Raw genomic sequence first — 17,544 nt, forward strand, 5'->3', positions numbered from 1 at the left:
TAAACCTAAACTAGTGACAGTTTACCTGTGTGGGACGTTGGTAATGAGGTCACAGAGGGTCCCCCACACTCGGCTGTCCCCTGGGGGTCCGTCTTGGGCCCCCGGTGGGGCCAGGAGCCGCAGGTTTCTGAGCAGGAGGACGCAGGGTTGATGGTTCGACGCCCGCTGGACTAACGCCCTCAACCTGACCTCACAGGCTGCTGCAGTCTCCCCACACACACTCACACAGTCTGCCTGTAGAGATACACAACAATACATTTATAACACACACACACTCACACACACAGTCTGCCTGTAGAAATACACAACAATACATTTATAACACACACACACACACACACACACACACACACACACACACACACACACAGTCTGCCTGTAGAAATACACAACAATACATTTATAACACACACACACACACACAGTCTGCCTGTAGAGATACACAACAATACATTTATAACACACACACACACACAGTCTGCCTGTAGGGATACACAACAATACATTTATAACACACACATACACAGTCTGCCTGTAGGGATACACAACAATACATTTATCACACACACACACACACACACACACACACATTCTGCTATTTTTTAATAGCAAAATCAATCTTAAAATGACACAGATGCATTTCCGGTCTTAATGGATTCATGTCCAGTCAAAACGTTTCAGGTGTAGAAGGGCTTAGTGTACTAGTGTTTACCTTCAGGTGTAGAAGGGCTTAGTGTACTAGTGTTTACATTCAGGTGTAGAAGGGCTTAGTGTACTAGTGTTTACCTTCAGGTGTAGAAGGGGTTAGTGTACTAGTGTTTACCTTCAGGTGTAGAAGGGCTTAGTGTACTAGTGTTTACCTTCAGGTGTAGAAGGGGTTAGTGTACTAGTGTTTACCTTCAGGTGTAGAAGGGCTTAGTGTACTAGTGTTTACCTTCAGGTGTAGAAGGGCTTAGTGTACTAGTGTTTACCTTCAGAAGGTGGAGGTGGAGTCTCCTGCAGGCTGCTCTGACAGCTGTAGTTTTACCTCCTCCTCTGGGACCCTGTAGCAGCACCGTGCACACACACACACCACTATGACACACACACACACACACACACACACACACACATACGCAGGCACGCACGCACACACACCCACACACAAACCAAACATTTGAATATTTATTTTTAAGAATACAATATATAAAAAAAGAATTATACATCACATTTCTAATGCATCTTGTCTTTAATATTAAATATTGTATGCCGTAAAACTTAAAGTACCACTGCACCCATTTTCAACCATATATTCATGTAATTGCCAAACTGTTAATAAAGTATTCAATCAATCAATCAATCAATCAAATGATGTGGTGTGATTCACTGGGCGGCAGTGGCTCAGGGGTAGTGGAGGGGCGGGGTAGAGAACTGGAAAACCGCAAGGTTCCCAGTTCGATCACGGGCTCCCCCAGAGTTAGTGTCGAAGTGTCCGTGAATGTGTGAATGTAATGCACAATCTATGTAAAGTGCTTTGGATAAAAGCGCTATATAAATGCACCATTTACCATTCAACATGTTGTGTTTTACATTCAGTACAGTGTTGTGTTCTACAGAGTAGAGTTGGGATCCTTTTAGCGATTCTGGATAATGGAGGTGTGTGTGTGTGTGTGTGTGTGTGTGTGTGTGTGTGTGTGTGTGTGTGTGTGTGTGTGTGTGTGTGTGTGTGTGTGTGTACCTGTGTGTGAGGTGTGGTGTGATAACAGAGGTCAGAGTGTCCACAGTAGAGGTCAGACCAGCTGGACAGATACTGTTGAAGAAGAGAGACGCGTCTTCATCTACACAACACCATGGAGCCTGACTGTTTGTAGACGCTCCCTACACACACACACACACACACACACACACACACACACACACACACACACACTTATGTGGTAGTACAGGTCAGCTCTCAGCTTCACATGTCGGAGCGGTCAGCTCGGACGACTATGGGATTTTGAAGCCAATCATCTCTGCTCATGAAGCTCTCAGAAGGTTCCCCTTACATGACTTTTTCCTAAATATTCAATCCAAATGATATAGTTTTTTATTTTTCTCTCTCTGAAAGGTTTTCGAAATATGGCACCTTGATACCGTCCCGGACAACATTTCGGTTGGATTGAGCGCTCTCAACCACTCTCCCCCGAGCAGGGCAGGTCTTCACACCTCAGACCAGCTGGAGATGCTTCATTGTTTTAGTTCAGTGGTTCTCAAAGTGGATTCCAGGGACTCTCTGGGTTCCTTTAGGGGGGTCTAAATTGACCCTTTACAAGTCTGTAACTCTGAGAGCGTACAAATGGAACCAAATAAAAGGAATTTAAATGGAGGGTCCATTTGGTTCCATTTGTACACTCTCAGAGTTAAGGGGAGACCTTGACATTTTAAAGTTTGAGAACCACTGTTATAGTTAATGGGATTATTTGCATGTCACTGTCAGCTCCAACCCTGGCAAAGTTCATCCCCCTGTGTGAATAGAAAACTCTTCCTCTAAATTAAATTAAAACTGTGATAAAAAATGCCTCCAACCCAAACCTATAAACCTCTAAATGTCTAATCACAATAACCCTCTCTGTATCGGTTGTATTCCGTCTGAGCCGCCATGTGTCTGATGTGTCAGCCCAGCCTGCGGGTTGTGGCTCAAAAACCAAGCACAGCACGCCGTAAAGGTTTACTTTCAACACTTGGAGGTTTTGTTATTATTTTGAGTTTGTGTCAGTCAAAGACACAAACATTGCGGTCCATTGTAAACTTTGTGCAGGAAACAAATCACTTTCAACAGTCTCTCTCTCTCTCTCTCTCTCTCTCTCTCTCTCTCTCTCTCTCTCTCTCTCTCTCTCTCTCTCTCTCTCTCTCTCTCTCTCTCTCTCTCTCTCTCTCTCTCTCTCTCTCTCTCTCTCTCTCTCTCTCTCTCTCTCTCTCTCTCTCTCTCTCTCTCTCTCTTCTCTCTCTCTCTCTCTCTCTCTCTCTCTCTCTCTCTCTCTCTCTCTCTCTCTCTCTCTCTCTCTCTCTCTCTCTCTGTGTTATTAGTTCCATGTAGGATAAATGAAGTGTTATTAGTACCATGTAGGATAAATGAAGTATTATTAGTACCATGTAAGAAAAATTAAGTGTTATTAGTACCATGTAGGATAAATGAAGTGTTATTAGTTCCATGTAGGATAAATGAAGTGTTATTAGTACCATGTAGGATAAATGAAGTATTATTAGTACCATGTAAGAAAAATGAAGTGTTATTAGTACCATGTAGGATAAATGAAGTGTTATTAGTACCATGTAGGATAAATGAAGTGTTATTAGTTCCATGTAGGATAAATGAAGTGTTATTAGTACCATGTAGGATAAATAAAGTGTTATTGGTACCATGTAAGATAAATAAAGTGTTCTTTTTACCATATACAGGGTGGTGTGTTGTCTGTCTGCCAGGAATGCTGCTCTGCTCTGCTCTTCTTCATGACTTCCTACAACCTTCTGTTCTTCTTCAGGTCCAACAACCTTCTGCACTCTGAAGTGAACTGTAGAACACCTGGAGGAGAGAAGATGAAGTGAACTGTAGAACACCAGGAGGAGAGAAGATGAAGTGAACTGTAGAACACCTGGAGGAGAGAAGATGAAGTGAACTGTAGAACATCTGGAGGAGAGAAGATGAAGTCACCTACAGTGCCTTGTGAAAGTATTGACCCCCCTTCACCTTTTCCACATTTTGTTATGTTACAGCCTTATTCAAAAATGTATTAAATGCATTGTTTTATTCAACATTCACCACACTATAACCTATAATGACTAAATAAAAAGAGATGTTTTACATTTAAAAGACAACTTCACATGTGCATAAGTATTAACCCTTTGCTATGACACTCAAAGTTGAGCATCCTGTTTCCACTGATCATCCTTGACATGTTTCTATAACTTGATTGGAGTCTGCCTATGGTAAATTAAACTGATTTGACATCATTTAGAAAGGCTCACACATGTCTCTATCAGGTCCCACAGTTAACATGTCAGAGCACAAACCAAGCCATGAGGTCAAAGGAGTTGTCTCTGGACCTCTGAGACAGGATTGTATGGAGGCACTTTCTGCAGCATTGAAGGTCTCAACCATAGACATAAAAGGTAGACGCCTCCTCTGGCTCTGAAGCGTCTGTATGGCGGGCGCGCTTCCGCTTCCCAAGCTTCCTTGGGGGGCAGCTGGAAATTTCCGCGTGCGTCACAGAAGGGGGCGTTCAGTAGGCCAATGAGAGGCAGGTGGGGGCGGGACAACTAGATTCTGACAAGTCCTGGAAAAGACGCGCTGTGATTGGCCAGTGCCCGTTCCCCCCATTTCCGGGGGGAACGGGCACTGGCCAATCACAGCGCGTATGGCGGCCACCATACGAAACAGGTCGCTCCAACGAACTGCAGAGGCCAATGAGGTATCTAGGTTTCTATATCTATGGTCTCAACAAACTGAGCAATTGGGGGAGATGGGTCTTGGGTTCTTGGTCAGGGAGGTGACCACATCCACAAACCTCTTTGGCCTTCCTCTTCTCCTCTCCATCATTCTTCTCATCCCTCATTTTCACATGATGTCCAAACCATCTCAACCTCACCATTAAATAAAGTTAACAGCCTTTGTCAGTCTTTCTGGAGGGAGGCTAAATGTTTTCTACTGCTGTGTGGATTACCATGTGGTCACCGCGGGCCCTCAACCCCCACCCCCACCAATATGTTCTGAATAATAATAATTATAATAATACCTGTTTATTCCATCTGTGTTGTGGTGTAGCAGGTCAGGACAGTGCTGAGCAGGAACCGTCAATATGTCTCCCTCACTGACCAACCTGACAGACAGACAGACAGACAGACAGACAGACACACAGACAGGTCACGGTGTGAACTGTGTCCATATCGATGCTGTCGGGGCAGAAAATTAAACTTTTTTAATGTGTTTTGTTTTTGTAAATTAATGCCTTACTTCGTCATGTAAAGAGTGTCGCACAAAAGTAGCGAAACTAGCCGATCTACAAGCTCACATTTCAGCACTTTAATTATTAGCAACCGTGTTGTTTACAGTGTCATTACCTGGGTACGGTGAAGTGACGCTGGAGGAGGTCGTCATAGCAACCGTGTTGTTTACAGTGTCATTACCTGGGTACGGTGAAGTGGCGCTGGAGGAGGTCGTCATAGCAACCGTGTTGTTTACAGTGTGGACAGAGGACAGGCTGGATGTGCAGCTCCGAGCCGATTGGAGGACGGACGCTCAGACATTCACTGTCTGACCTGCAGGGGGAGCCGCCGCTCTGCAGACGGCCCGGCTTCCATCTCTGCAACGGGACAGAGAACAGCAGTGTTGATTTTAAACAGCAAAATAGTTATGGTTTAGTTTGATGGAGGAGGAAGGCTTGATTACAGGGTGCAGGCAAATAACATGACAACGTTTCCATGTCAATACATCTTCATCAGGTCATACCATGAAGAGGCTACACACAGCTTAAATACAATACATCTTCATCAGGTCATACCATGAAGAGGCTACACACAGCTTAAATACAATACATCTTCATCAGGTCATACCATGAAGAGGCTACACACAGCTTAAATACAATACATCTTCATCAGGTCATACCATGAAGAGGCTACACACAGCTTAAATACAAGTGAGGAACAGAGGCAGGCCCTTCAATTAGCCCAGTAGTTCTCAAACTTTTCAGGCCACGACCCCCCAAAATAATCATATTTGAACTGGGGACCCCCCAAAATAATCATATTTGAACTGGGGACCCCCCACTCCGATAAGCACTTGGAATTGTAGGAGTTGAGGCATTACATTTTCGGTTCCACAGATAAATATTGTGAAATGGTAAAATGGTAAATGGTGCATTTCTATAGCGCTTTTATCCAAAGCGCTTTACATAGATTGTGCATTACATTCACACATTCACACACCGATGGCGGAGGAAACCCAGGATCGAACTGGGGACCTTGTGGTTCCCATCCGGCCGCTCTACCCCTGAGTCACTAACGCCCCCCCCCCCCCCTCTGAACATAGCAGAATAGCAGCGGAGTGACACGGTCGTGCAGATTCCACATCAGGAGGATTCAACCCTTCCTCACGGAGAAGGCAGCCCAGGTGCTCATCCAGGCTCTTGTCATCTCCCGCCTGGACTACTGCAACTCCCTCCTTGCTGGTGCTCAGGCATCTGCCATCAGACCTCTGGAGCTTGTTCAGAAAGCTGCAGCTCGTCTGGTATTCAACCGCCCACACAACTACCCTTCTCCATTCTCTACACTAGCTCCCCATAGCGGCTCGCATCCAGTTTAAAACCCTGGTGCTAGCCTATAGGGCAGTGAAAGGAACAGCTCCTTCTTACGTACCTCCGGGTTATGGTCGATGCTTACACCCTGCCCGACCACTTCGGTCTGCCGCCTCGGGGCGACTGGTTGGTGTTCTGGCCCCACAGTGGTGGAATGAACTCCCCACTGATGTCAGGACAGCAGAGTCACTGCCCATCTTTCACCGCAGGCTGAAAACCCACCTCTTCAGGAAACACTACCCTGACCCTTCCTCTTCGCCTTGCCTACTTGTTGTAAATTATTTGTACGAGCTCTTGTTTTATTGGATCGTGTTTATTCGATACACTTATTTGTTTTAGTTCTTGCTCATTTGATTTTCCTATGTGTCTCATCTGTTTAAGAAAGTAGGTAGCTGATATATTGTACTTTTACCTTAGCGCTAGGTATGCGCTTAGTTGCTTGTTTTAGAGGAGAATGCACTTAAGACTTCTGGTTATTAGTAGTTTTGTTCCCTACCTATGTTGAATGCACTTATTGTACGTCGCTTTGGATAAAAGCGTCTGCTAAATGACTGTAATGTAACAACGTACAGGCCTTTCCAGATCTAAACGGGTTAAACCAAACAAATGAATCCCTTCCATCACGATCACTAAGAGCAATGTGGAATCGCCTTCATCTTTTTTTTTTTTTTACTTAAATTTTTATCCCGCGATTTTGTAACCCTATTTTTTACACCCAGTGCCAATTCTCTATGTAATCCTGGGCACTACCTTCCCTCTGCCAACCTAGGGAGGCCAGGGCCGAGCTCATGCCTCCTTCAATGCATGAGAGCCAACTGACCTTCTTGTCACCTGACAGGGGAGAGTTTCCCTGGTTGGACGTAGCGCGTGGAAGGAACACGTTATTCCAACCAGTTCCCTTCCCCTCCATCAGGCGCCCCGGCTGGCCAGGGGAAGGCAGTATAGTGACCAGGATTACTGCATGTTTTTGTGAGGGTACCTACCCTAGGAGACACGGGGAGAACATACAACACTCCACACAGAAAGGCCCTTTCGCCAACCCCACCTAGGGTATGGGCACTGATGACGCGGAGGAGAGAACACGCCCCCAGCGCCCACAGCGTCCCCTGCGGGAATCGAACCCAAGACCTTCTAGCTGTGAGGCGACAGCACTACCGACTGTGCCACCGTGCCCCCTAATCGCCTTCATCTTTAACGAGGTGTTGTTGACATCACCATCACTAAGAGCAATGTGAAATCACCTTCATCTTTAACGAGGTGTTGTTGACAGGAAGTGGTCGTCCATTGGTCAGGTTGAACCAGAGGGTACTGGATATGAACGCTAAGTCTTCACGTTGCCATGGTAACCCCAGGTCTTCACCGCCGAGTTCTGCGACCACCACCTGGCACAGGGGAGGAAAGTAACAAAGTAAATTTACTTAAAGTAACATGGTACATTTACTCAACTGCTGTTACTTCATATTCAGATGCACTTCATTGTCACTTAGATGCTCAAAGATTTGTGGTAAATAATTGTGGTATTGCTATTCTATGCTCTATAGTATAATTTAAAAAAATCTGGGGTTTTCAGGGGTCCTGGGGGGGGTATTCCAGGGGGGGTCCAGCAAAAATGTGTTAATACAGCATCACAACAGATCTACAATCTTATACATCTGCTATTTTTGAACATTTTTGGAAATTATCGAAAAGGTTTTGAATAATTTCGATTTAAAAAAAATAACAAATTTTCTCTTCTGGGGGTCCCTGGCACAACATCTTTTCAGATGGGCGGTCCGTGGGAAAAATATATCAGTTTGGGGGTCCTTGACATGAAAAAGAACCACCAGAACCATGTACCTGGGCCGGACGCTGTGTCCACCCCAGCAGAAGAACCCATTCTCTGTTGAACAGCCCCAGTCTGAGCAGCAGCTGCTTGCTCACAAACACACAGCTGTCCCCGTCTAGACGTCTGTCCCCGTCTAGACGTCTGTCCCCGTCTAGACGTCTGTCCCCGTCAGCGTCTAGACGTCTGGTTAGCACCTGAACCTCCACCTGACACTCCAAAGCCCTGAGGAACCCTGAGAGAGAGAGAGAGAGAGAGAGAGAGAGAGAGAGAGAGCGAGAGAGAGAGAACACATCATGGAAATATGAACCAGTTTATTTCTACAAAATGTCTCCTAAAATATAATGATGACACACAGATGCTTTTCAGTTTTTAATGGGTTAACCCTTTTAGACCAGGAATACATCTGTGTAGATTTCTTTGGCTAGTCAAACATAGCAGATCTACAAGCTCATAGCAGGATTGCCACGCTATGAGCTTGTAGATCTGCTATTTCAGAAAAATCGTGAGAATTTGTGCAAATCTTTGAATGTTTTTCTTATATAGAACATTTTACTCCAATCTTTGCTTCTGGTGATTTTACAAATGTTTTCTAAATCCTAACAGTTTGTTTTTATAATATCAGTGGTTCTAATATCAGTTATAGTATCATTATAATAACAGTGGTTCTCAAACTTTGTTCATGTCAAGGACCACCCAAAATGATAGGTATTTGTCCGCGGACCCCCCCCCCCCCCATCTCAAAATATTTTGTTCCAGGGACCCCCATCTCAAAATATTTTGTTCCAGGGACCCCCATCTCAAAATATTTTGTTCCAGGGACCCCCATCTCAAAATATTTTGTTCCAGGGACCCCATCTCAAAATATTTTGTTCCAGGGACCCCCCAGAAGCAAAGATTGGCACAAAACACCTGGACCCCCTGTTGAAGACCCCTGGCTAAGAAGATAATGGATATTATGTTCAGGCCTACCTGAGAACCCCGCCTCCATCAGCGCCTTGTTCTCCAGCAGGGTGACTCCGCCCCCTCCTCTTCTGACTCCGCCTCCCCCGTCTAGGGTTGTCACCATATATGGCATTTTAATTGACCGTTAATCGTCATACATCATAATTGTCAAACATTATAATTCATGGTTTTAGGGTGTCCAATAGCGCTGATTTATAAAAAAAAATTTAATTTTTTAAAAATGGAGCATAACTGTGACAGATCTTCCTTTACCTGTGTCACCAAGGCCGTTGGTGAAATGTGTAAAGTCTGACGCAAACACCGAGCATGTCACCGCCGTGCACACTGATGATGATGATGATGACGATGATGATGTCATCGGTCTGGAGGAGGGCAGAGGAGGGGGAGGAGCTTCACAGGCGTCCCAGCGGTCGGTCACCACGACGACGGTGTCAACGGTCAGCGCTCCCTGTCTGACGGGACGACACTCCATCACCAGCAGGTCCTGAAGATACTCCTGAAACTGAGAGAAGACACTCCTGAAACTGAGAGGATGGAGACGGTCCCGAATGTCCCCCCACTTTTCAGCATTCAACTTTTTTTTCTCTAAATTAATTTTAAAAAATCTTTTTTTTCCTCTACCGGCACTGGTCTAGCAGTACTCCACCGTTCCCATTGTCAAGCGCAATCGTTGCCTTTTGCCTTGGCTAATGGCTTCTATTCTTTATAGCCAGTCTGGTAGTTGCTCTCTCAACTCCACCAACTAGGTGTCAGACAAGCTAATACACATCAAATAGTTGTTCTTTGTAAACTGGCTGTGGGTGTGAAAGAAGGGGGGCTTGGGCTGAAATAATCAAGTGCTGCTAGACTGACCAGGGATCAGATTACTACAGCCAATACATGGGGGAACAAAGTTGTTGGATTCCTTATTAATCGAGGTGAAACATGCAATTTAATATCATTGTCAATGTCTCTTATTGTAGGCTGCTACAGCATGGAGGAGCCTATAGCTGACATCTGGCAGACTGTGTTAGAACAGAATTTTAGGTTGTCGAGTCCATAAAATAATGGGTGCCGTCCTGGTGCGTCTTTCTTTTTTCTTTTATTTATGTCGGCTCCACTTGGATCTCGGAACCAACATTTGTATACTCAGAGCTACACCAAAACTGAAACTCCTGCAGTTTCAGCATGCAACCTAGTTTACACTAACCTCACGTCACCAGTCTTTCCACCTCGGAGGAAAGCCTGGTATGCGTTATTAAAGACCCATATGTCTATATGTACGGTCTAGGCCACGCCTACTGAAGAAAAAAAAATCTCTTTCCGGATTCTGCCCATCCGGTTTTGCGGTGCCGCTTTGTTTTGGTTCCTCAATCCCTATTTAAATGGAATAGAATTTCCCCGTGGGATAATACAGACACTAAATAGTCTCCGGATAGTGCACGCACATTTATATTAAAAAAATAAGCTAAACTATGCCGCATCAAGGATTTTATTAGGACGGCCTGATGACGCGGATGACGCGTCTGGTGACGTAGAGCTACTTCAGCTCCCGACCGGATCATAGACACGAAAAGATATGCTGCCCAGGCTAAGTTTACACTAGGTTGCAGCATGCAACCTAGTGTAAACTCAGCCATTACGACGCCATCAAGGCACTGCCAAAATACATTTCAGCCGACTAAATCAACTGTAGATTTAGTCGACTATAATCGTATGATATTTAGTCGACTAAAACTAAACTAAAACTAAAAAAATTCAGATGACTAAAATATGACTAAAGCTAAATGGAATTTTATTCAAAAGACTATGATTAAAACTACATTTCCTGTCAAAATCAACACTTCATTCCAGCTCAAAGATTCACTATATCGGCTGCATATCGGTTATCAGTGATTGACCCCTCTCTAAAATTGGTTATTGGTATCGGTCACAAAAATCCATATCGGTCGGTCTCTAAAACAAATGATATTCTCACCTGAGTGGAGTCTTCTCCCAGGAGGTTGTGAGGAGGAGGAGGAGGAAGAGGAGGAGGAGGAGGAGGGGTACAGGGAAGGAGCAGAGGGTCTCCTTCTCTGGCCAGAACCCAGGAGGAGGAGAGGAGGAGCTGCAGGAGCCTGGAGAAACGCTCGCTGGTCGCCCAGCGTAGAGTGTGTCTGCTGCCTGCTCCTAAGACCACCTTATGGAGAGAGACCACTGGAGAGACAGACAGACAGACAGACAGACAGACAGACAGACAGACAGACAGACAGACAGACAGACAGACAGACAGACAGACAGACAGACAGGACATGTCTGTGAGTGGTTCTGATGCATTCTAGCAGTTATGGCAGAATCACTATTTTGAGCTGCTTAACTGTGTGAAAAGCAGGTGGAAACAGTACTCACATTTCTTACTTAAGTAAAAGTATCAATACTGCAATGTAGAAATACTCTGTTACAAGTAAAAGTCCGGAATTCAAAATTGACTTGAGTAAAAGTACAAAAGTATTGGTATCAGAATATACTTGAAGTACAAAAGTAAAAAGTTATGCTCGTTATGCAGAATGTCCCATTTCACAAGTTCAAAATGTATTAAAATCTTTTGAAAATAGCAGATCTACAAGCTCACAATGCGTCGCATCTGTGAGCTTGTAGATCTGCTATTTTCAAATGGCCAAAATATATATAGGGTAAATGTATGTTTTGTGATAATAATCTAACTCTGCAAAGTAACTAAAGCTGTCAAATAATAGTGGAGTAAAAGTACAATATTTGCCTCTGAGATGTGGTGGGGTTGAAGTAAAAGTACTGAAAATTGGATAACGTATAGATTTCAATGATGATGTGATTGTCACTCCTGGTGAGATCCATGAAGCTATTCTGAAGCTAGGTGATAATAAGGCCTGTGGTCTGGACAATATAACAGCTTTTCTTTTCTTTTTCCTTTATTTATTCAGGGAAGCCCATTGAGAGCAAGCTCTCTTTTTACAAGGACGCCCTGATAACAACATATAAAATACATAAATAATGAGAAACAATAACAAACATTTGAATCACATTACAATGTCACAGATGCAAATAAACATAGTGTTACATGAAACAGGTGCAGTCACTATGTAGTGTGTCCTCAAGAAGCACCCTGAATGTCTCTATGTAGTGTGTCCTCAAGAAGCACCCTGAATGTCTCTATGTAGTGTGTCCTCAAGAAGCACCCTGAATGTCTCCATGTAGTGTGTCCTCAAGAAGCACCCTGAATGTCTCTATGTAGTGTGTCCTCAAGAAGCACCCTGAATGTCTCTAATGAGACCATTTCAGAGAGTCCTGAAGTTTGTTCCATTTGTGTGGAGCATAATACATGAAAGCAGTCTTTCTTTGTCCACTGCTCTTACGTGGACTGGTATATCTAATGTGTGTTTGTGAACGTGTTGAATGTCCAGTAACCTTTGATTTTAAAAGCAGGGATAGGTACAAAGGAAGATTACCACATAAGGCCTTATAAATAAATAAAATACAATAATGCTCTCTACGCACTGCGAGAGATGGCCAACCCACTTTATCATATAAAATACAGTGATGGGTGAGATAATCATCACTTTATCATATAAAATACAGTGATGGGTGATATAATCATCACTTTATCATATAAAATACAGTGATGGTGAGATAATCATCACTTTATCATATAAAATACAGTGATGGGTGAGATAATCATCACTTTATCATATAAAATACAGTGATGGGTGAGATAATCATCACTTTATCATATAAAATACAGTGATGGGTGAGATAATCATCACTTTATCATATACAATACAGTGATGGGTGAGATAATCATCACTTTATCATATAAAATACAGTGATGGGTGAGATAATCATCACTTTATCATATAAAATACAGTGATGGTGAGATAATCATCACTTTATCATATAAAACACAGTGATGGGTGAGATAATCATCACTTTATCATATAAAACACAGTGATGGGTGAGATAATCATCACTTTATCATATAAAACACAGTGATGGGTGAGATAATCATGGTCAGTAATAAAACGTAGGGCACTGTGGTAGACTGCTTCCAGAGGCTTCAGTGTGCTGAACATCTTAAATTTGCCAGTAAGAAACTGTAACAAGCTGTACAAGTTTCTTTGTTCAAGGGTTTTTACCTGATTCTATGCTCTCTGTTGTATTAGTCATTAAAGACAAAGTGGGTAAGATAAACAGCTCAGATAATTATAGGCCTATTAGCCTTAGCCAGCGTTTTGTCCAAAGTTATGGAGACAATTATACTGAGTAGACTTGAGAAGTACATCCTGTCTATCGATAACCAATTTGACTTCAAACGTAAGCCTGGCACTGATATGTGTATTTATGGAATAGCTGGCAAGGGCAGCTATAGACGATGTTTAAACTCTGGCAGTCAATGAGTTAAGGTTAGGAATAAGGTTAGGTTTAGACATAGTTTTACTGAGGTTACGTTTAGGAATAAGGTTAGGTTTAGACATAGTTTTACTGAAGTTAAGGTTAGGAATAAGGTTAGGTTTAGACATAGTTTTACTGAGGTTAAGGTTTGGAATAAGGTAAGGTTTAGACATAGTTTTACTGAGGTTACGTTTAGGAATAAGGTTAGGTTTAGACATAGTTTTACTGAGGTTACGTTTAGGAATAAGGTTAGGTTTAGACATAGTTTTACTGAGGTTACGTTTAGGAATAAGGTTAGGTTTAGACAGTTTTACTGAGGTTACGTTTAGGAATAAGGTTAGGTTTAGACATAGTTTTACTGAGGTTACGTTTAGGAATAAGGTTAGGTTTAGACATAGTTTTACTGAGGTTACGTTTAGGAATAAGGTTAGGTTTAGACATAGTTTTACTGATGTTATAGGAATAAGGTTAGGTTTAGGCATAGTTTTACTGAGGTTATAGGAATAAGGTTAGGTTTAGACAGTTTTACTGAGGTTACGTTTAGGAATAAGGTTAGGTTTAGACATAGTTTTACTGAGGTTATAGGAATAAGGTTAGGTTTAGACATAGTTTTACTGAGGTTACGTTTAGGATTAAGGTTAGATTTAGACATAGTTTTACTGAGGTTACGTTTAGGAATAAGGTTAGGTTTAGACATAGTTTTACTGAGGTTACGTTTAGGAATAAGGTTAGGTTTAGACATAGTTTTACTGAGGTTACGTTTAGGAATAAGGTTAGGTTTAGACATAGTTTTACTGAGGTTACGTTTAGGAATAAGGTTAGGTTTAGACATAGTTTTACTGAAGTTAAGGTTAGGAATAAGGTTAGGTTTAGACATAGTTTTACTGAAGTTAAGGTTAGGAATAAGGTTAGGTTTAGACATAGTTTTACTGAGGTTACGTTTAGGAATAAGGTTAGGTTTAGACATAGTTTTACTGATGTTATAGGAATAAGGTTAGGTTTAGACATAGTTTTACTGAGGTTACGTTTAGGAATAAGGTTAGGTTTAGACGCCTAAAAAACTTTCACTGTTATACCAATTATAACCCTATTTTAGCCTAACCCTTGGACGTATTTTAGACGTATAATAGCCCGAAAAATGATCGGTGGGTTAGGAATAAGGTTAGGTTTAGACATAGTTTTACTGAGGTTATGTTTAGGAATAAGGTTAGGTTTAGGCATAATTTTACAGCATGTAGAGCTGCTATTTTCAAATAGCCTAGGTACAGTACAAAATAGGGCTGAAGTAGTTAATGCAAGTTTTATAATATAATAATGTATTTCTGCAAAGTAACTAGTAACTAAAGTTTTCAAATACGTTTAGAAATACTTGGTGGCGACCGTTCCGAGGTCGCTGGATTTGACCCGGGACGAGCGTGTTTTGGGAGCGAGCGTTCTTGTATTCGTCCTAAAAACAACAATAACAACAACAATAATATAATAACAATAACACACTGTACCTCCAGACATCTCCAGAGATGAAGGTAAGGGCGTGGCCACCAGGTGGGCGGTGCCACGGCTCCGGTTAGAGATCCGGTGATGTCTGAGGAACAACCCACTGGTGTGGAGTCTGAGCGCCCCTTCATCATTATCATCATCATCATCCTCCTCCTCCTCCTCAGAGCTCCTCAGATGCACACAGATGAAGATGCTTCTTTTACTAGAGCAAGAAAACACACATCAGTATCACCATTATCTATAACGTTTTCCTCCATTACGATTACAAATTTAAATAAATAAATAGCAAAAATAGGGCTTGTATATCCACTATTTTCTCCATTTTTGTATCCCACCATTTGTAAAACAGAAAATAATTAATTTTAACACTTATGTTTTTATTTTACTTTATTCTGGGGCTGTGCGATGCACATCAGTGGCGTACCCACCATAGAGGCAAGGCCGCCTGCCCAACTAAAATCTGGCCACCCCTAGAAAATAAAGTAAAAGACCGTCGGACCATTAGCCCGCCTCCTCGTCCATTCACGCGGGCAGGCAGACAATCACTACCGTAACCATTCAGCAGAGCGACCCTTGCCTATAGTGATGCAAATGTATGCCTTTGTCTTCATGGGGTGCCAGGAGTGGGGGTCTGGGCCATCACCTGAAGGCTATCACCTGGCATAAAAAGTACAGCAGAAGTACAATGACAACCTCTCGCCTAAATAGTCTGTGTCTCCTAGAGCGTTTGAGAGAGATTTAACTGAAGGTCTGAACTACGATTCAATTATAGATATTTTCAAGTGCAGCAAGCCTGTCGTCTCATGTTTTGAGACATCACTACATGCTTGAACACTATTTGATTTAGCTGTTATTGTTGCTGTTGTAATCGCAATGTTGAAATTAGTCAATAATTTGCGCAGGACATCATGTTCGCCTTTTCTGTAATGATGTTTTTTTAAGGATAAAAATACATACATTGATAAAAAATACATACATTGATTATACACTTGTTGTTCTTATTAACGTTTTTCAGTTTTGTAATCAGTGTAGTGTTGTTGTTAACTTGTTTCCCCCGAGATTTTCCCCCGAGTACCCCCCCCCCCCTTCGGAGGGGGGGGGGGGAATCTCGCCTGCCCTAAATGTAATTCTTGGGAACGCCACTGATGCACATATCTCAATATGTATGCCAAATATCTCAATAGCTATACAATATATTTAAATTCCAGACATCTTGTGTTGTTTATAGCAACTAAAGACAGTTGCTTCCTACTCAAACGTACTTGCCCCATCTGAACATGTTTAGTGCCAGGGAGCCCCATATAGACCTACTACATTTGTGTTGTTAGAATGTTTCAAATATTCCACATTTTATTTCAAGATTTGTTTTGAAAATAGCAGATGTATACAGTGTGTAGGTTTAAATGTCTCATGTGGCCTATAAACTACATTAGTAGCTTATTTTCATAGTCCTGGTTGCTTATTTCTCTCACTAAATCACCACTGCTTGGTGGTGGAAAAAGTACTCCAGTACTGAAACATAATAACATAAACATAAATAACATCACTCTGACACATGACAGTCATATCATGACAGTCATGAAGGAACTTCAACCTGGTTTTGGCTCTTTCTCCATTTACAACCCGTACATCTACATAAACGTTCACATTTACAATATAAAGTGCTGACCTCATGGTCACGGATGTTAACATTATGTATGGGTCCTCAGAAGTACCGGTATCTTCCGTATTGTTTAATAAAAAGCATTTTAATCCAATTGGTGGCCATTTTCTTGATGTGCTTTCAACTACGCGCACCTATCGGTTGGGAGGTGTACTGCACTCTGATACATTATAACTCGATGAGAAAATGGCCATCGATCGGATTAAAATGCTTTTTATTGCACAATACTGAAGATACGGGTACTTATAAGGACCCGTACATAGTTGTAACATCCATGGCCATGAGGTTTATTTTAAAAATATGAACGTTTATGTAGATGTACAGACTGTTAATGGAGAAAGTGCAAACACCAGGTTTAAATTCTGCCATGACGCTCGCGACAGACAAGCGTCACGTGACCCATGGCTACATGTTTGTTTACCTTTGACTCGCAGAGGAGGAGAACAGCAGGAGGTGCGAGGAGGAGGGAGAGGTGGAGGAGGAGGAGGAGGAGGAGGAGGAGGAGGAGGTGTTCATAAACAACACATTAAAGCTCTTCCTGTCGGCCAGCGCGTGCAGAGGGTTGATGTCTGATGAAGGAAACCTCTCACCAAGCGATACCAGAACCACCTCCACGGGCGCCGCCATCTTGAATGACGCAGAGCGTAATCGTACGTGCTGACGTCATGACGTATGATGATGAAGCAACGTATGTGAGAGAGAGCCGCCTGGTGGAAGAAAATACTCAAATGTTTTACTTAAGTAAAAGTATCAATACTGTCCAGTGGTGGATTGAAGTAGCTCAGATATTTTACTTAAGTGAAAGTAACAATACCACAATATAAAAAATACTCAGTTACAAGTGGCATGGCCTGTGTTCAAAATGTTACTTGAGTAAAAGTACAAAAGTAGTAGTATATCAA

The 17,544-nt window shown here is 42.5% G+C and overlaps 1 protein-coding gene across 1 annotated transcript; it reads right to left on the reverse strand.

Annotated features, from left to right (window-relative positions):
- Positions 1-25: 25 nt before the first annotated feature.
- LOC308081488 (uncharacterized protein) lies at positions 26-17,269 on the reverse strand (the record flags this gene model as incomplete). The annotated part of the gene is made up of 13 exons (XM_080457863.1): positions 26-234; positions 972-1,043; positions 1,718-1,789; positions 3,412-3,544; positions 4,755-4,838; positions 5,146-5,321; positions 7,553-7,693; positions 8,148-8,368; positions 9,106-9,186; positions 9,352-9,601; positions 11,057-11,274; positions 14,982-15,181; positions 17,064-17,269. Coding segments are annotated over 13 exons (2,063 nt in total), but the record flags the coding sequence as incomplete, so codon positions are not given.
- Between the last annotated feature and the right edge of the window lie 275 nt (positions 17,270-17,544).

The sequence above is a fragment of the Gymnoscopelus braueri genome (assembly GCF_963280865.1).
Source record: "Gymnoscopelus braueri genome assembly, contig: SCAFFOLD_137, whole genome shotgun sequence".
Classification (NCBI taxonomy): domain Eukaryota; kingdom Metazoa; phylum Chordata; class Actinopteri; order Myctophiformes; family Myctophidae; genus Gymnoscopelus; species Gymnoscopelus braueri.